The sequence below is a fragment of the Diaphorina citri genome, unplaced genomic scaffold (genome assembly GCF_000475195.1).
Source record: "Diaphorina citri unplaced genomic scaffold, Diaci psyllid genome assembly version 1.1 scaffold321, whole genome shotgun sequence".
Lineage (NCBI taxonomy): Eukaryota > Metazoa > Arthropoda > Insecta > Hemiptera > Psyllidae > Diaphorina > Diaphorina citri.
In genome coordinates, this window is record NW_007377756.1 from 85,499 (window position 1) to 98,872 (window position 13,374).

At 40.4% G+C, this 13,374-nt stretch overlaps 2 protein-coding genes across 3 annotated transcripts in view; one reads left to right on the top strand and one right to left on the bottom strand.

Moving 5' to 3' along the window:
- The window catches only part of LOC103507546 (phosphatase and actin regulator 1-like), a 37,722-nt gene extending 33,546 nt beyond the window's left edge, over positions 1–4,176 (top strand). For both annotated transcript variants that reach the window (XM_026822372.1, XM_026822371.1), the window contains exons 6-8: positions 2,692–2,924; positions 3,073–3,163; positions 3,943–4,176. In XM_026822372.1, coding sequence (XP_026678173.1) covers positions 2,692–2,924; positions 3,073–3,163; positions 3,943–4,166 — 548 coding nt within the window. In that variant the 3' untranslated portion in view covers positions 4,167–4,176. The remainder of the gene's footprint in view (positions 1–2,691; positions 2,925–3,072; positions 3,164–3,942) is intronic.
- Positions 4,177–10,908: 6,732 nt separating this feature from the next.
- Positions 10,909–13,374, bottom strand: part of LOC103507547 — an 18,972-nt gene continuing 16,506 nt past the window's right edge. Inside the window, exons 2-3 of the mRNA XM_026822367.1 lie at positions 11,500–11,763; positions 10,909–11,241 (exon numbers count right to left, since the gene is read on the bottom strand). Coding sequence (XP_026678168.1) covers positions 10,945–11,241; positions 11,500–11,763 — 561 coding nt within the window. The 3' untranslated portion in view covers positions 10,909–10,944. The remainder of the gene's footprint in view (positions 11,242–11,499; positions 11,764–13,374) is intronic.

Consider the following 13,374-nt stretch of genomic DNA (forward strand, 5'->3'; position numbering starts at 1 on the left):
ACCCCCCCCCCCCCAAAAAAACCAAAGCCCTGACATATGAAGCGCCAAGGTGCATTTATATCATTGACCTTCTGACCTTTATCTGGCGCACCACCACCACCACCACTACCTCTCTGATGAGTTATGTGGTGAAATTATGACTTGTGTCACCTATGTACATATGTTATGTTTGATGGGTGGCTAATTTTGACTTGTATCACCTATGTATGCAGAATTGTTTTTGTATGAGTTGAGTTGATGAGTGATTCATCTTGACTTGTATCACCTATGTTCCTATGTCATTGTGTTCTAAGTAGTTTTGTAGGTACATACACTTGAGAGCAATAAATTCGGGGCACCTCTATTTTTTGGTTTTTCTCAAACTGCTGCTCAGTGTAAAGTGTTCAATTATTTTCGATAAAACCATTATTAATGTTTTTTGCTGTAAAGTTTAAAACTTATTCCACAAGACCGCATACCTACACACCCTGTGAGTAAAAAAAGAAAAATGAAAAACAAGGATCAGTTTCATGCTGAAAATGCATGTTTTTGAAGATAAATGTTGGTGTAACTTTTTTTTTCCTCAATATTTTTACACCATTTTTGAACCAGGTGCTTTAGAAAAGAACACAGAACATTAATTTACTATTGGTAAAAATTAAAAAAAAAAAAATCTGGACCCTAGCCGGAACTTTTTTTTAAAGTCCATTTTTGCCCTATAAAACTAATGGTAAAAAAAGGAACGATCTTTAAAAAGTTCCGGCTAGGCTAGGTATGCGGTCTTGTGGTATAAGTTTTAAACTTTTTACAGCAGAAAACAATAATGGTTTTACCGAAAAAAATTGAACACTGAGCAGCAGTTTGAGAAAAACCAAAGGGGTGCGGTGCCCCGTATTTATTGCTCTTCAGTGTATTAGCATTAGTATAAACACTGCTTTATTTATTTTTCAGTAGGAACAATAATACAATAGTAATAATGTTGTATATGATGTTTCACCGCCGTTTTCATTTCGTAGCATTGACGCATGCGGTCTGTGTCGTAGCATGCCCATCCCCCATCCCATAGTACGTCCCTCGTCAGATAGGCTAGGAGAGACAAAGAAAAATGTCTCCAGATGCTATTTTAATTTATGTAAATATAAATGTATTTACTTATATCTAAATATTCTAAATATAAACTTGAGATATAATTTTCTATAAATCCATATGTTTCTATGTTAATAACATCATAAATGACATTAAAATTAGAATCCGGAGATGTCCAATATAAATTTCGTTGTGGAATTCCGAAGACTTGGGGATTAATAAAACGCGAATAAAATGAAGTATAAGTAGATAGAAGAGAAAATGAACAGTGATTATTATCATTGTCATCAAATACAGTATACAGGGTCGGTAGGTTACCTACATATTATACTGGGTCCAACTGTCCACTGTCCATAGATCACCTCATAACTGACCGAATAGTCGTCAATGACCGACTCCATGATTCGTCAGAATTGAAGGCTTCTTGAGTAAAACGGCTATTATATAAACAGTGCTTTATTTATTTTTCAGTAGGAACAATAATACAATAGTAATAATGTTGTATATGATGTTTCACCGCCGTTTTCATTTCGTAGCATTGACGCATGCGGTCTGTGTCGTAGCATGCCCATCCCCCATCCCATAGTACGTCCCTCGTCAGATAGGCTAGGAGAGACAAAGAAAAATGTCTCCAGATGCTATTTTAATTTATGTAAATATAAATGTATTTACTTATATCTAAATATTCTAAATATAAACTTGAGATATAATTTTCTATAAATCCATATGTTTCTATGTTAATAACATCATAAATGACATTAAAATTAGAATCCGGAGATGTCCAATATAAATTTCGTTGTGGAATTCCGAAGACTTGGGGATTAATAAAACGCGAATAAAATGAAGTATAAGTAGATAGAAGAGAAAATGAACAGTGATTATTATCATTGTCATCAAATACAGTATACAGGGTCGGTAGGTTACCTACATATTATACTGGGTCCAACTGTCCACTGTCCATAGATCACCTCATAACTGACCGAATAGTCGTCAATGACCGACTCCATGATTCGTCAGAATTGAAGGCTTCTTGAGTAAAACGGCTATTATTTTTGAGAATCGGCAGATAATTTTTGAGAATCAGTCCCCAAAAATAATTTTGTATTGAAGCTTCCCCTCAGTGGGTAAAAAAAAAAAACGAAAAAAATCCCTCAGGTACATTTCCGGTGCATTTCCCCCCAATGTTTCCCCCCTCAGATTCCGTCCCTCATGAACATTGCCCAGTATTAATAATATTATTATTAATCTTTCCCCCGGAGTATGTTTGTGTGTGTGTGTTTTGTAATCATTTTGGCAACAAGCTGTTTTTCTTCAACCGCATTCCAAAATTTCTTCGCCCGCCCACCACCTTAGCATGTTTTCCAAATGGTGCTCTCGGAAGATGAGTCAGATATATGTTTTTTCTCGAAGGGTTACAAAGAAGGTTGGTGTAACCCTCCCCTAATCTTCGAATTGCGTCGAACACAAAAATAATCATACTGATAGCTCCTTTTTCCACGGAGTTCATCTTTTCAAGCTTTACACCCGGTTTTCTCAAAACTCAAATTTTCGACATTCGCCTTTTTTTCGGATCAGCCCCTCAATTAAGCTGACTAATGTTGTTGGTTGATTCCGTTCCTCCCGCAGTTAAACCACCGGAACGTGATCACAAGGAAGACATGCAACTGCAGGCCATGCTGACCAACAACGCGGCCCGCCTACAACAACAACAACAACAACAAAACCAACAACAGAACAACCCCAACCAACAACACTCCAGTCAATATAGTAGTCAATATTCTGGCGGCCCGACATTTTCTCATCCGGGGGCCGGTCTCACATTGTCGGAACTACCCGAGCCGCCAATCCCGGTGTCGGAAATCGGCCCCAAACCAACAACAGAACAACCCCAACCAACAACACTCCAGTCAATATAGTAGTCAATATTCCGGCGGCCCGACATTTTCTCATCCGGGGGCCGGTCTCACATTGTCGGAACTACCCGAGCCGCCAATCCCGGTGTCGGAAATCGGCCCCATACCGCCGCCCCCGATGTTCTCGTCACCGTCACCCCTCCTACAGCATACCGGGGGTCGGAACCGACATGACAGTAGTCGAGGTAAGGCAATCCGTACATAATCGTCACCAGTTGCATTTGGGTAAAAAAAATATATAGGTATGAAAGGTTGATAATGATTCTTGGTTGTGAAAAATCCAAATCTGAAGTTAAAACTCCGAAAAAGTACCTTTAAAAGGTCGAAAATTCCATTTTTATTTAACGTTCTAATGAAAAAGCTCAAAGAGTTGTGAAGGCAGAGTTAAAAAATGCGCACAAACACATTGTTGCCTGTGAGTGAGCTTTGCTCGGGATAATTGTAATTGTAATTTGTTTATTTGCATCTTCATGTGACTTCATCGCGTATGCTGCGACGTCAAAGTTAAAGATTTTACCGGTATTTTTAAATCAATTTATTTTCCGGATCTAGAAGTCGTGGAAGAAAGCGAAAAATTCCCTAGTTCGAATGCGCACAAACACATTGTTGCCTGTAAGTGAGCTTTGCTCGGGATAATTGTAATTGTAATTTGTTTATTTGCATCTTCATGTGACTTCAAAGTTAAAGATTTTACCGGTATTTTTAAATCAATTTATTTTCCGGATCTAGAAGTCGTGGAAGAAAGCGAAAAATTCCCTAGTTCCTCACTTTTTCTGCTCTTTGACTTAGAAACCTCACCCAAGTAAGCGCAACTGTTCTATTCAGAACACGATAGAATGTACCCTGTTTATACTGCCAGAATGAGACTGACAGGTTCCTTTCCTCGCATTTGTTTTTTCCTCTTTTTTTCACTCGTTTCTGTTTTCATTGATGCTAACAAATCCATGACCTCTTCCCATTCCAGATCACCCAGTGGAGGATCCCGAAGACGACCACGACGACGAAGACGACGACCGTGACGACCCGGCCGACACGGACCTTGACGATCCCCCGCTGACCCGCGTGGAACAGATCCCGGCCAAGGAGCCCAAGTTTAACGCCGTGCCCCTCAAGTCGGCACTGAAGAAGCCGCCCACACCCACCCCCACTGGTCAGGACTCGCCCCACCAGTATTCTAGTGTCAAGTGAGTGCTTAACTTCGCCCTTTTCCGTGTTCAGACCCAACCCCATCTGACCAAGGGACCTTTGAATCAATCAGAAAGTACCTTTCGTTACTCGTACAGTGTGGTACAAGTAAAACCGATTAATAATAATAATAATTCCAAGACTGAAAAGTTCCTTTCCTCGCATTTGTTTTTTCCTCTTTTTTTTCCACTCGTTTCTGGTTTCATTGATGCTAACAAATCCATGACCTCTTCCCATTCCAGATCACCCAGTGGAGGATCCCGAAGACGACCACGACGACGAAGACGACGGGTCTGCTACGACACTGACTACATGCGTCTAAAGTAGCAGTTGGTTCATTGCTACGAAATACAAACGGCAGTGAAACGCTTTTTTTTTTAAGGTAACCAAACATTATTAACATACTATAGTACTATACTATTCACAATAATTGAATATAAAAAAATCCCATTTTATTGGAAAAATTTTGGATCTTCTTATGAAGTTTTTTCTTCTTCTTCTTCTTTTGCCTAGTACCTACCCATGGGCAACATTTTCATCAGAAACATTGTTTCTCAACAATCCAGAAATGTTTGGGCAACAATCAAGCAACTTTTTTACTCTCCAGGCTTGTTTCTGAAACATTTTTCTTCTCTTTTAGTGTGTCCTAGCCTAGGGCCCTAGGGAGTATGTTGAAAGTTGCTCGACATACACAACCCGCAACGTCGTAAAATGACATCCAATGTGAGATGCCACTTTCTCAAAAATTTTAAAATCTATCTTTATATTCTTTCAAATTTTCAAATAGAATGAGAAAAGGAAGAAAAAAGGGAAATTAACATGAGAACTCAAAGCATGAAATGATGAGAACTTATATTATGAAAATAATAAAATAGTTTTTTTTTATTTTTTTAAGAGGTTTGACAGAGGGAACTGTAACTGCTAGGGTCTTATCGTCCCTAAATCGAAGAGAGAAGGAAGACATGATAGGAGAAAGCCAGCCGTTCCGAGAACGAACATTATCCCATCAGGATAAAATCCGCCCCGGGCCCGTGTTCAGACCCAACCCCATCTGACCAAGGGACCTTTTTTTTTAAGAGGTTTGACAGAGGGAACTGTAGCAGCTAAGGTCTTATCGTCCCGAAATCAAAGAGAGAAGAAAGACAGGATAGGAGAAAGCCAGCCGTTCCGAGAACGAACATTATCCCATCAGGATAAAATCCGCCCCGGGAATCGAGCCCAGTGGCCTAGCGCTTACAAGGCAGACGCACTACCAACTAAGCTAGCTAGGCTGGCTGAACCTTAACTTAATTTATGCCGTAGGACGAAAGCCAGCCGTTCCGAGAACGAACATTATCCCATCAGGATAAAATCCGCCCCGGGCGGGAATCGAACCCGGGTCTAGCGCCGTTCCGAGAACGAACATTATCCAGGATAAAATCCGCCCCGGGCGGGAATCGAACCCGCGGCCTAGCGCTTACCGCCTCGAGAACGAACATTATCCCATCAGGATAAAATCCGCCCCGGGCGGGAATCGAACCCGCGGCCTAGCGCTTACAATAGACGTCAGGATAAAATCCGCCCCGGGCAGGAATCGAACCCGCGGCCTAGCGCTTACAAGGCAGGCGCGCCACCAACCAAGCTAACTAGGCTGGCGCGATTACAAAATCTCCCACTGAAGAAATCTCCCTCAAAATGAGCTCTAACAAAATTGTACCAACTAAGCTGACTAGGCTGGCTATTAATTATCTTGATTTCAACCCTACTGTTTACCATCTTCCTCCGGACAAAGCAACTAAGCTAACTAGGCTGGCGAATGAAATGGAATATTTTGAGTAGACATTACATTGATTGAGCTGCACTTCTGATGTTTTCACAAGAAAAGTCTAGGTAGGTATGTACTTATGTAGGTAGGTATCCTTTTCAGTAGAGATGGGAAAAGAACGTACGAACGAACTGTAGGAACTTGTTCTTTGAAAAAGTTCGTTCCTGAACGGAACTGTTCTTTCTGACCTTTGAATCAATCAGAAAGTACCTTTCGTTACTCGTACAGTGTGGTACAAGTAAAACCGATTAATAATAATAATTGCAATTTCTTTGTGTTATGTCACAATTTTTGGTGCTCATCGTAGAATTTTTTTCTTCTCCAAATATCTCAATAATCCCAAAATCCAATGTTTACCTACCATGCTGGCACCGGTTGCTATGCGCATTTATATGTCATAGCTACTCATTTTCCTCACGAGACTGAGTGGGCCCCGCAACAACCAATCACGAAATCAATCATTTGCTTTCTACAAATTTTTTGACCGGAAATCGAACCCGGGTCTCCCGCGTGCAAGGTGTGCGCAGTGACCATTACACCATGGGAGCTGACAATAAAACCGATTATTTTCTGAAAATTTGGAAAGGAAGATACGATGTAGTACAGAGATGCAGTACAGAGTACAGATTTGGTAACCCTGTACTCGGAGCCAGTTTTACTCCAATTATATTCTAAATTCTAATCCATTCCATTCTATTCTATTCTATCCCATTCTATTCTATCCCATTCCATTCTATTTTATCCCATTCCATTCTATTTTATCCCATTCCATTCTATTTTATCCCATTCCATTCTATTCTATCCCATTCCATTCTATTTTATTCTATCCCATTCCATTCAATTTTATCCCATTCCATTCTATTTTATCCCATTCCATTCTATTCTATCCCATTCCATTCTATTCTATCCCATTCCATTCTATTCTATCCCATTCTATTCTATTTTATCCCATTCCATTCTATATTATCCCATTCCATTCTATTCTATCCCATCCCATTCCATTCTATTCTATCCCATTCCATTCTATTCTATCCCATTCCATTCTATTTTATCCCGTTCCATTCTATTCTATCCCATTCCATTCTATTCTATCCCATTCTATTCTATTTTATCCCATTCCATTCTATATTATCCCATTCCATTCTATTCTATCCCATCCCATTCCATTCTATTCTATCCCATTCCATTCTATTCTATCCCATTCCATTCTATTCTATCCCATTCCATTCTATTCTATCCCATTCCATTCTATTCTATCCCATTCCATTCTATTCTATCCCATTCCATTTCAGCTCAATTCAAGATTTCAAGTTCCTAAACTTCAAGTTCGTTATGTTTATGTTCGTATCTGATAGAGAGTGAAACTAAACTAATTACTATTCTAGAGGTGAAGCTGCTAGAATTTGTTCCTACACTTACCTTTAATTCACAAAAGTGAGAAGTTCTTCGTTAGGAAAAATAAGTTGGGAGGAATTTATTTTCCCAAACACTTTTCTCAGGACATTGATTAAAAAAGTTGCCATCCTTAGGGGACCCATGGCCTAATAGTTAACCCGTTCAAACTTGTGTGGTAAAGTGGTACAAGTTCAGGAAACTAAAAATATATAGCTAGGTACGAAGATACAACTTACGAACTTTCTCTCCCTCCCTCCCAGTAAACTTGAAAAATAATAATAAATAAAAGCGCCATAACAAAAGAAGAGAGAGAGAGAGAGAGAGAGAGAGAGAGAGAGAGAGAGAGAGCTAGTGACAGTGCCTTTTGTAACACCCTGTAATTAACCCGAACTATAAATTATTATTACAAACTTAAGAATTTGGATTCTGTATTCCCAGAACTATGTATAATTTAGGACACAAGCAGCCAAACATTACACGAGGCTTGCACGAAGGGTCATTCGGAGATTTTCGGCTCTGTGCTTGGAGCTCGGGGTGCACTCAGCCTCGTGAGGACAATAAAGTATCTACTTTAATCGAGTAGCGATCAGTGGCGGGATAACCAGCGTAAAAGATTATTGAAATATGTAAATTATTAGCAAAAAAATAACTACATATTATGTAGACATAGGTCTCTTGCTTTTCAGCTCACACAAGTTCCGAGAGCCTGGTTGGTCTGTCAGACGGTCTGTGTGTGAGTGGCTGGAATAACAGGACAGTTTCCAATACTACATGTGTTGTAAGGCCTAGCATGTGTTGTAAGGCCTAGCATATGTTGTAAGGCCTAGCATATGTTGTAAGGCCCAGCATGTGTTGTAAGGCCCAGCATGTGTTGAGACCTGAAGTAAAAACTGTCACCTTCACACCCAAAAACCGCAATGCTCCGCAAAACAGTAATGAGAGAGAGGGAGAGAAGAGAGAGAGAGAGAGAGATGGCATTGGGAAAAAGTTAAGTTTTCACTTTTTTTTTCAATTGGAAAATTACTTGCTGTGTGTAATTTAGGTCCTAGAACAGGGGTTTCCAACTAGCGGCCAGCGGTCCACATGTGGCCCGCCAGACCATTTTTGTGACCCGCGAAGCTTTTCGGGATTTGTAAATTGAGTCATGGAAAATGACCTCCTTTAGTGTTCAGCTACAATTAGGAAAATACTTTTTGAAAAATTTCGCCTGTGGCGCTCAAAATTCGATCGGAGTGAATTTCTAAAGAGTTGTGTGTGTGTGTGGGGGGGGGTTCCTACAATGCTCCCCTATGTACATATGTGATGGCCCGCGAAGTACCTCCCAATGTAGGATGTGGCCCGCATACACATGGAAGTTGGAAACCCCTGTCCTATTAGAAAGTTTTTGAACACGCTTCATGAAAATGAAGTGGGAGAATAGAAAGCGTATAATAACTTGGGGATGGGTTGCCTATACAATATCCAGCTTTCATAGAGGGAACTGTAACAACGAAGGTCCTATCGTCCAGAAAGCGAATAGAGAAAGAAGACAGGATAGGAGAAGGCCAGCCGTTCCGAGAACGAACCTTGTGCGTCTAGGATAAACTTCGCCCGGGGTGGGAATTAAACACGCAACCTAGCGCTTACAAGACAGACATGTTACCCTCCAAGCTAACTAGGCTGACAGCCTAACAAGCTAGCCTATTTACCATGAAGGGTTTTAGCTTAGCGTAATCGCTAGGTCGTGGGTTCGATTCCCGCCCGAGGTGAACTTTATAATAAACAAGTAAGGTTGGTTCTCTTAACGGCTGGCTTTCTCCTATCTTGTCCTCTTTCTCTCTTCAATTTCGGGACGATAAGACCTCCGTTATTACAGTTCTCTTTGTCGACATCTCTCTCTCTCTCTCTCTCTCTCTCTCTCTCTCTCTCTCTCTCAAAAAAATCTTTCTCAATGGAAATGTTGGAAAGTTGGCCAAATAATTTTACCACAGGAAAAGTTTCCAATTTTTCTCTCATAACTGGAAAATGCAACTTCAAAACTAAAATAGGTACCTACTGGGGTAGAAGTTAATAGGAAAAGTACCTAGTTTCCTATATCGAGCTTCCTTTTTCATATGAAACTAGTTTCAGTTATTATTTGCTCTCAATATTTTTATAATAAAGTACCGGGTGCTGTAGAAGTTCAGTAAGCAGTAGAAATCGGAAAAAGGAACCCTACAGGGTCCCCATAGGCCCGCTTGAGCTTGAAACATAATGAGTAAATTTCCTGTATGTGTTGAACATTTGTGTCGAATTTCATCAAAATCGGAAAAATCGTTCGAGAATTATAGTGAAACAAATAGAGAAACAATCAATCGAATCTGAACCTCCGGCGTGCGTAGTTTATTGAGACCAACATAGACAGGCCCTGTATTAGGTACGGGCTATGACCTCATTACAGGCCAAATCCTTCGAGACTTTCGAGAGCTACCAAGAAAAGCATGCATTTAAATTACCCAGATTGTTAATACATGCTTTCGATTAAATTGTGTTCCACTGTTCCACAATTGTGAAAGATAGCCGAAGTAATCATGATTGCCAAGACAGGAAAACCTCCTGAAGAACTCACATCGTACCGACCAATATCATTATTACCAGTTTTATCGAAACTATTTGAAAAACTCTTGTATAAACGATTGATGCCTATCATTGTTGAAAAGAGGCTGATACCAGATCATCAGTTTGGATTTCGCAAGAAGCACTCTACCATCGAGTAAGAGCACAGACTTGTGCACATTACAGAAAAATCTCTAGAAGAAAAGAAAGTCTGCTCGGCTGTATTCTTGGACGTCTCCCAGGCGTTCGATAAAGTATGGCATGAGGGTCTGAATCATAAACTCAAAAGAATGCTCCCTATGAAGCTATCAAAAATTCTAAGTTCCTACCTTTCGAACCGTTTCTTCTGAATCAAGCAAGAAGACTCCTACTCTGAACTAAAATATGTGCTGGAGTACCACAAGGCAGTGTACTTGGTCCCATCTTATTTCTACCTTTACAAGATCAATATGATTGACAAGCATTTACAAGATCAAATAAATAAATAAATAAATAAATAATCTTCCTATCTGATAGCAAGTGGATGAACAGAGAACTTTCACAGTCTCCTTTCGCCCAATTTCAGCCAAGACTCGTTCAATATTGCACAGTTAAAAGGCCTTCCTTATTTCTTTGTTATTGCTCTATTTTTCTTTCTCTTTTCCTTCCTTTCTTCCACTTAGCCATAGCACAGCATTTTTTTGACTTCCTAATCTTCCTATCTGATAGCAAGTGGATGAACAGAGAACTTTCACAGTCTCCTTTCGCCCAATTTCAGCCAAGACTCGTTCAATATTGTTCGAATACAGTTTTATACATTTTTAAAACACGACCATAAGTCTTTCAATTGTAGGAAACACAATTCTTAGAAAATAGGAAATTTTACGAGGGACATCGAAAGCGGTCAAAATTACTTCCTACACTCTCAGCATGTCAATTGTTGTAGGAAACACAATTCTTAGAAAATAGGAAATTTTACGAGGGATATCGAAAGCGGTCAAAATTACTTCCTACACTCTCAGCATGTCATCACCGAGCGCTGGCAACCGACGTATGAAAATTGACATGATTAAATTGATCCAGAACAAACATGACGTTACCATATTGGGAGGTCTCAGCCTTGTAAACACAGCCAGAAAGCCCATGTGGGAACTTCGCCAGAAGTGGGTTGTGGGTGAACATAGCTTCGCGGAGTAGAGCTAGTCTGAGTTCCACCATGGGTGGGAACTTCGCCAGGATTTGGTTGTGGGTGAACATAGTCTCGCGGACCTTGCGGAGCAGAGCTAGTCTGAGAGCTTCGCGGAGTAGAGCTAGTCTGAGTTCCACCATGGGTGGGAACTTCGCCAGGATTTGGTTGTGGGTGAACATAGCCTTACAGTTCTCTCTGTCAAACCTCTTAAAAAAAAAAAGCTTAGTAGTTTGTACTGTATACTACGAGTACATTACATTGAAATGGGGGTCTTTTCTGACGAAATTCCAGTGTGCGGAGTCCAGTATGTAGGACTATTGCACTCCTACTGTATACTAAAAACAATATGGCAAACAAACAACTTTGACTGAGCGTTCAAACTATACTATGACCACCATGGGTGGGAACTTCGCCAGGATTTGGTTGTGGTTGAACATAGCCTCGCGGACCTTGCGGAGCAGAGCTAGTCTGAGACAAGCCATGGATGTGAACTTGACCAGGATGGGATAGAACGTGGCTAACGTTGGCATTGGATTGAGGAACTTCGCCAGAAGTGGGTTGTGGGTGAACATAGGTTCGCGGAGTAGAGCTAGTCTGAGTTCCACCATGGGTGGGAACTTCGCCAGGATTTGGTTGTGGGTGAACATAGCCTCGCGGACCTTGATGTTGCAAAATTATGGCTTAAAAGGACTTTTTAGTGTTAAATTTAAAGTGAAAGTGAAGTGCCAAGTTATAAAGTTAGTGCCCGGTTACAAAGGGGACACACTGATTCGATAGTATAGATTTATCTCGTCGATCGACTATGTTTGGACACACCTTAATAATAATAATAGACTCTTGAGTGGAAGGCAACCACTAGGCGAGGTTAACGCCTTAGGCGTTCTCTACCACCTAACCTTTAGAGCTCCATTATTATGTGGTCAAATTCGCTAAACATGAAATATACGCACATTATTGTACTTGTAGGAATTATTTGGACGTAACACACGAAACTGTACAAAAAAATCTAATATTTTTGGCTCGATTTATAGATTTCTTTATATTAATATTTCAATTTTACATATTATATATGTCTGTACTTAGTATTATGTGTTGCGTTGGTCTGGCAGGAATGTGAATTCGAATTCCAGTACCCATCACACATGCTTGAAGTGTTAGAAAGTTTAACACATCTTTTTAAAAAAAGCTCTGTATTGTTTCCCGAAATTCAAAACTGAAACCATTTTCTTGGAAATTCAAAATTGAAACAAGTTTCGCAGAAAGTTTGACAAAATTAATATTCTCTCATAGAACTGGCAGGGGGTTGGGGGATGAAATTATGTTCTAATTGAAACAGGAAATACGGAGAACGTATGAGAAGAATTATGAGTTATACAGGGTGCCAAAAAAAAGGATACAAAAGGAAAATATATTCCGTTTGATCCCCCCTGTATTAAGTAACGAGAAATTTTTACCTGAAGAAAACCCCAAACTTGAAAGAGAGAGAGGGAAAAAGACCAATGAGGAAGAACTTAAGAATTTGGATTCTGTATTCCCAGAACTATAATTTAGGACACAAGCAGCCAAATATCACACGAGGCTTGCACGAAGGGTCATTCAAAGATTTTCGGCTCTGTGCTTGGAGCTCGGGGTGCACTCAGCCTCGTGAGGACAATTAAGTATCTACTTTAATCGAGTAGCGAACAGTAGCGGGATAATCAGCGTAAAAGATTATTGAAATATGGAAATTATTAGCAAAAAATGAACTATTATGTAGACTTAGGTCTCATGCTTTTCAGCCCACACAAGTTCCGAGAGCCTGGTTGGTCTGTTGGATGGTCTGAGTGTGTGAGTGGCTGGAATAACAGGACAGTTTCCAATCCTACATGTGTTGTAAGGCCTAGCATGTGTTGTAAGGCCCAGCATGTGTTGTAAGGCCCAGCATGTGTTGTAAGGCCTAGCATGTGTTGTAAGGCCTAGCATGTGTTGTAAGGCCCAGCATGTGTTGTAAGGCCCAGCATGTGTTGAGACCTGAAGTAAAAACTGTCACCTTCACACCCAAAAACCCCAATGCTCAGCAAAACAGTAATGAGAGAGAGGGAGAGAGAGAGAGGGAGAGAGAGAGAGAGAGAAAGAAAGAGAGATGGCATTGGGAAAAAGTTAAGTTTTCACTTTTTTTTCAATTGGAAAATTACTTGCTGTGTGTAATTTAGGTCCTAGAACAGGGGTTTCCAACTAGCGGCCAAAGGGCCCCACGTGGGCCCCCCCCCCACCTTTTTGTCACACCACCC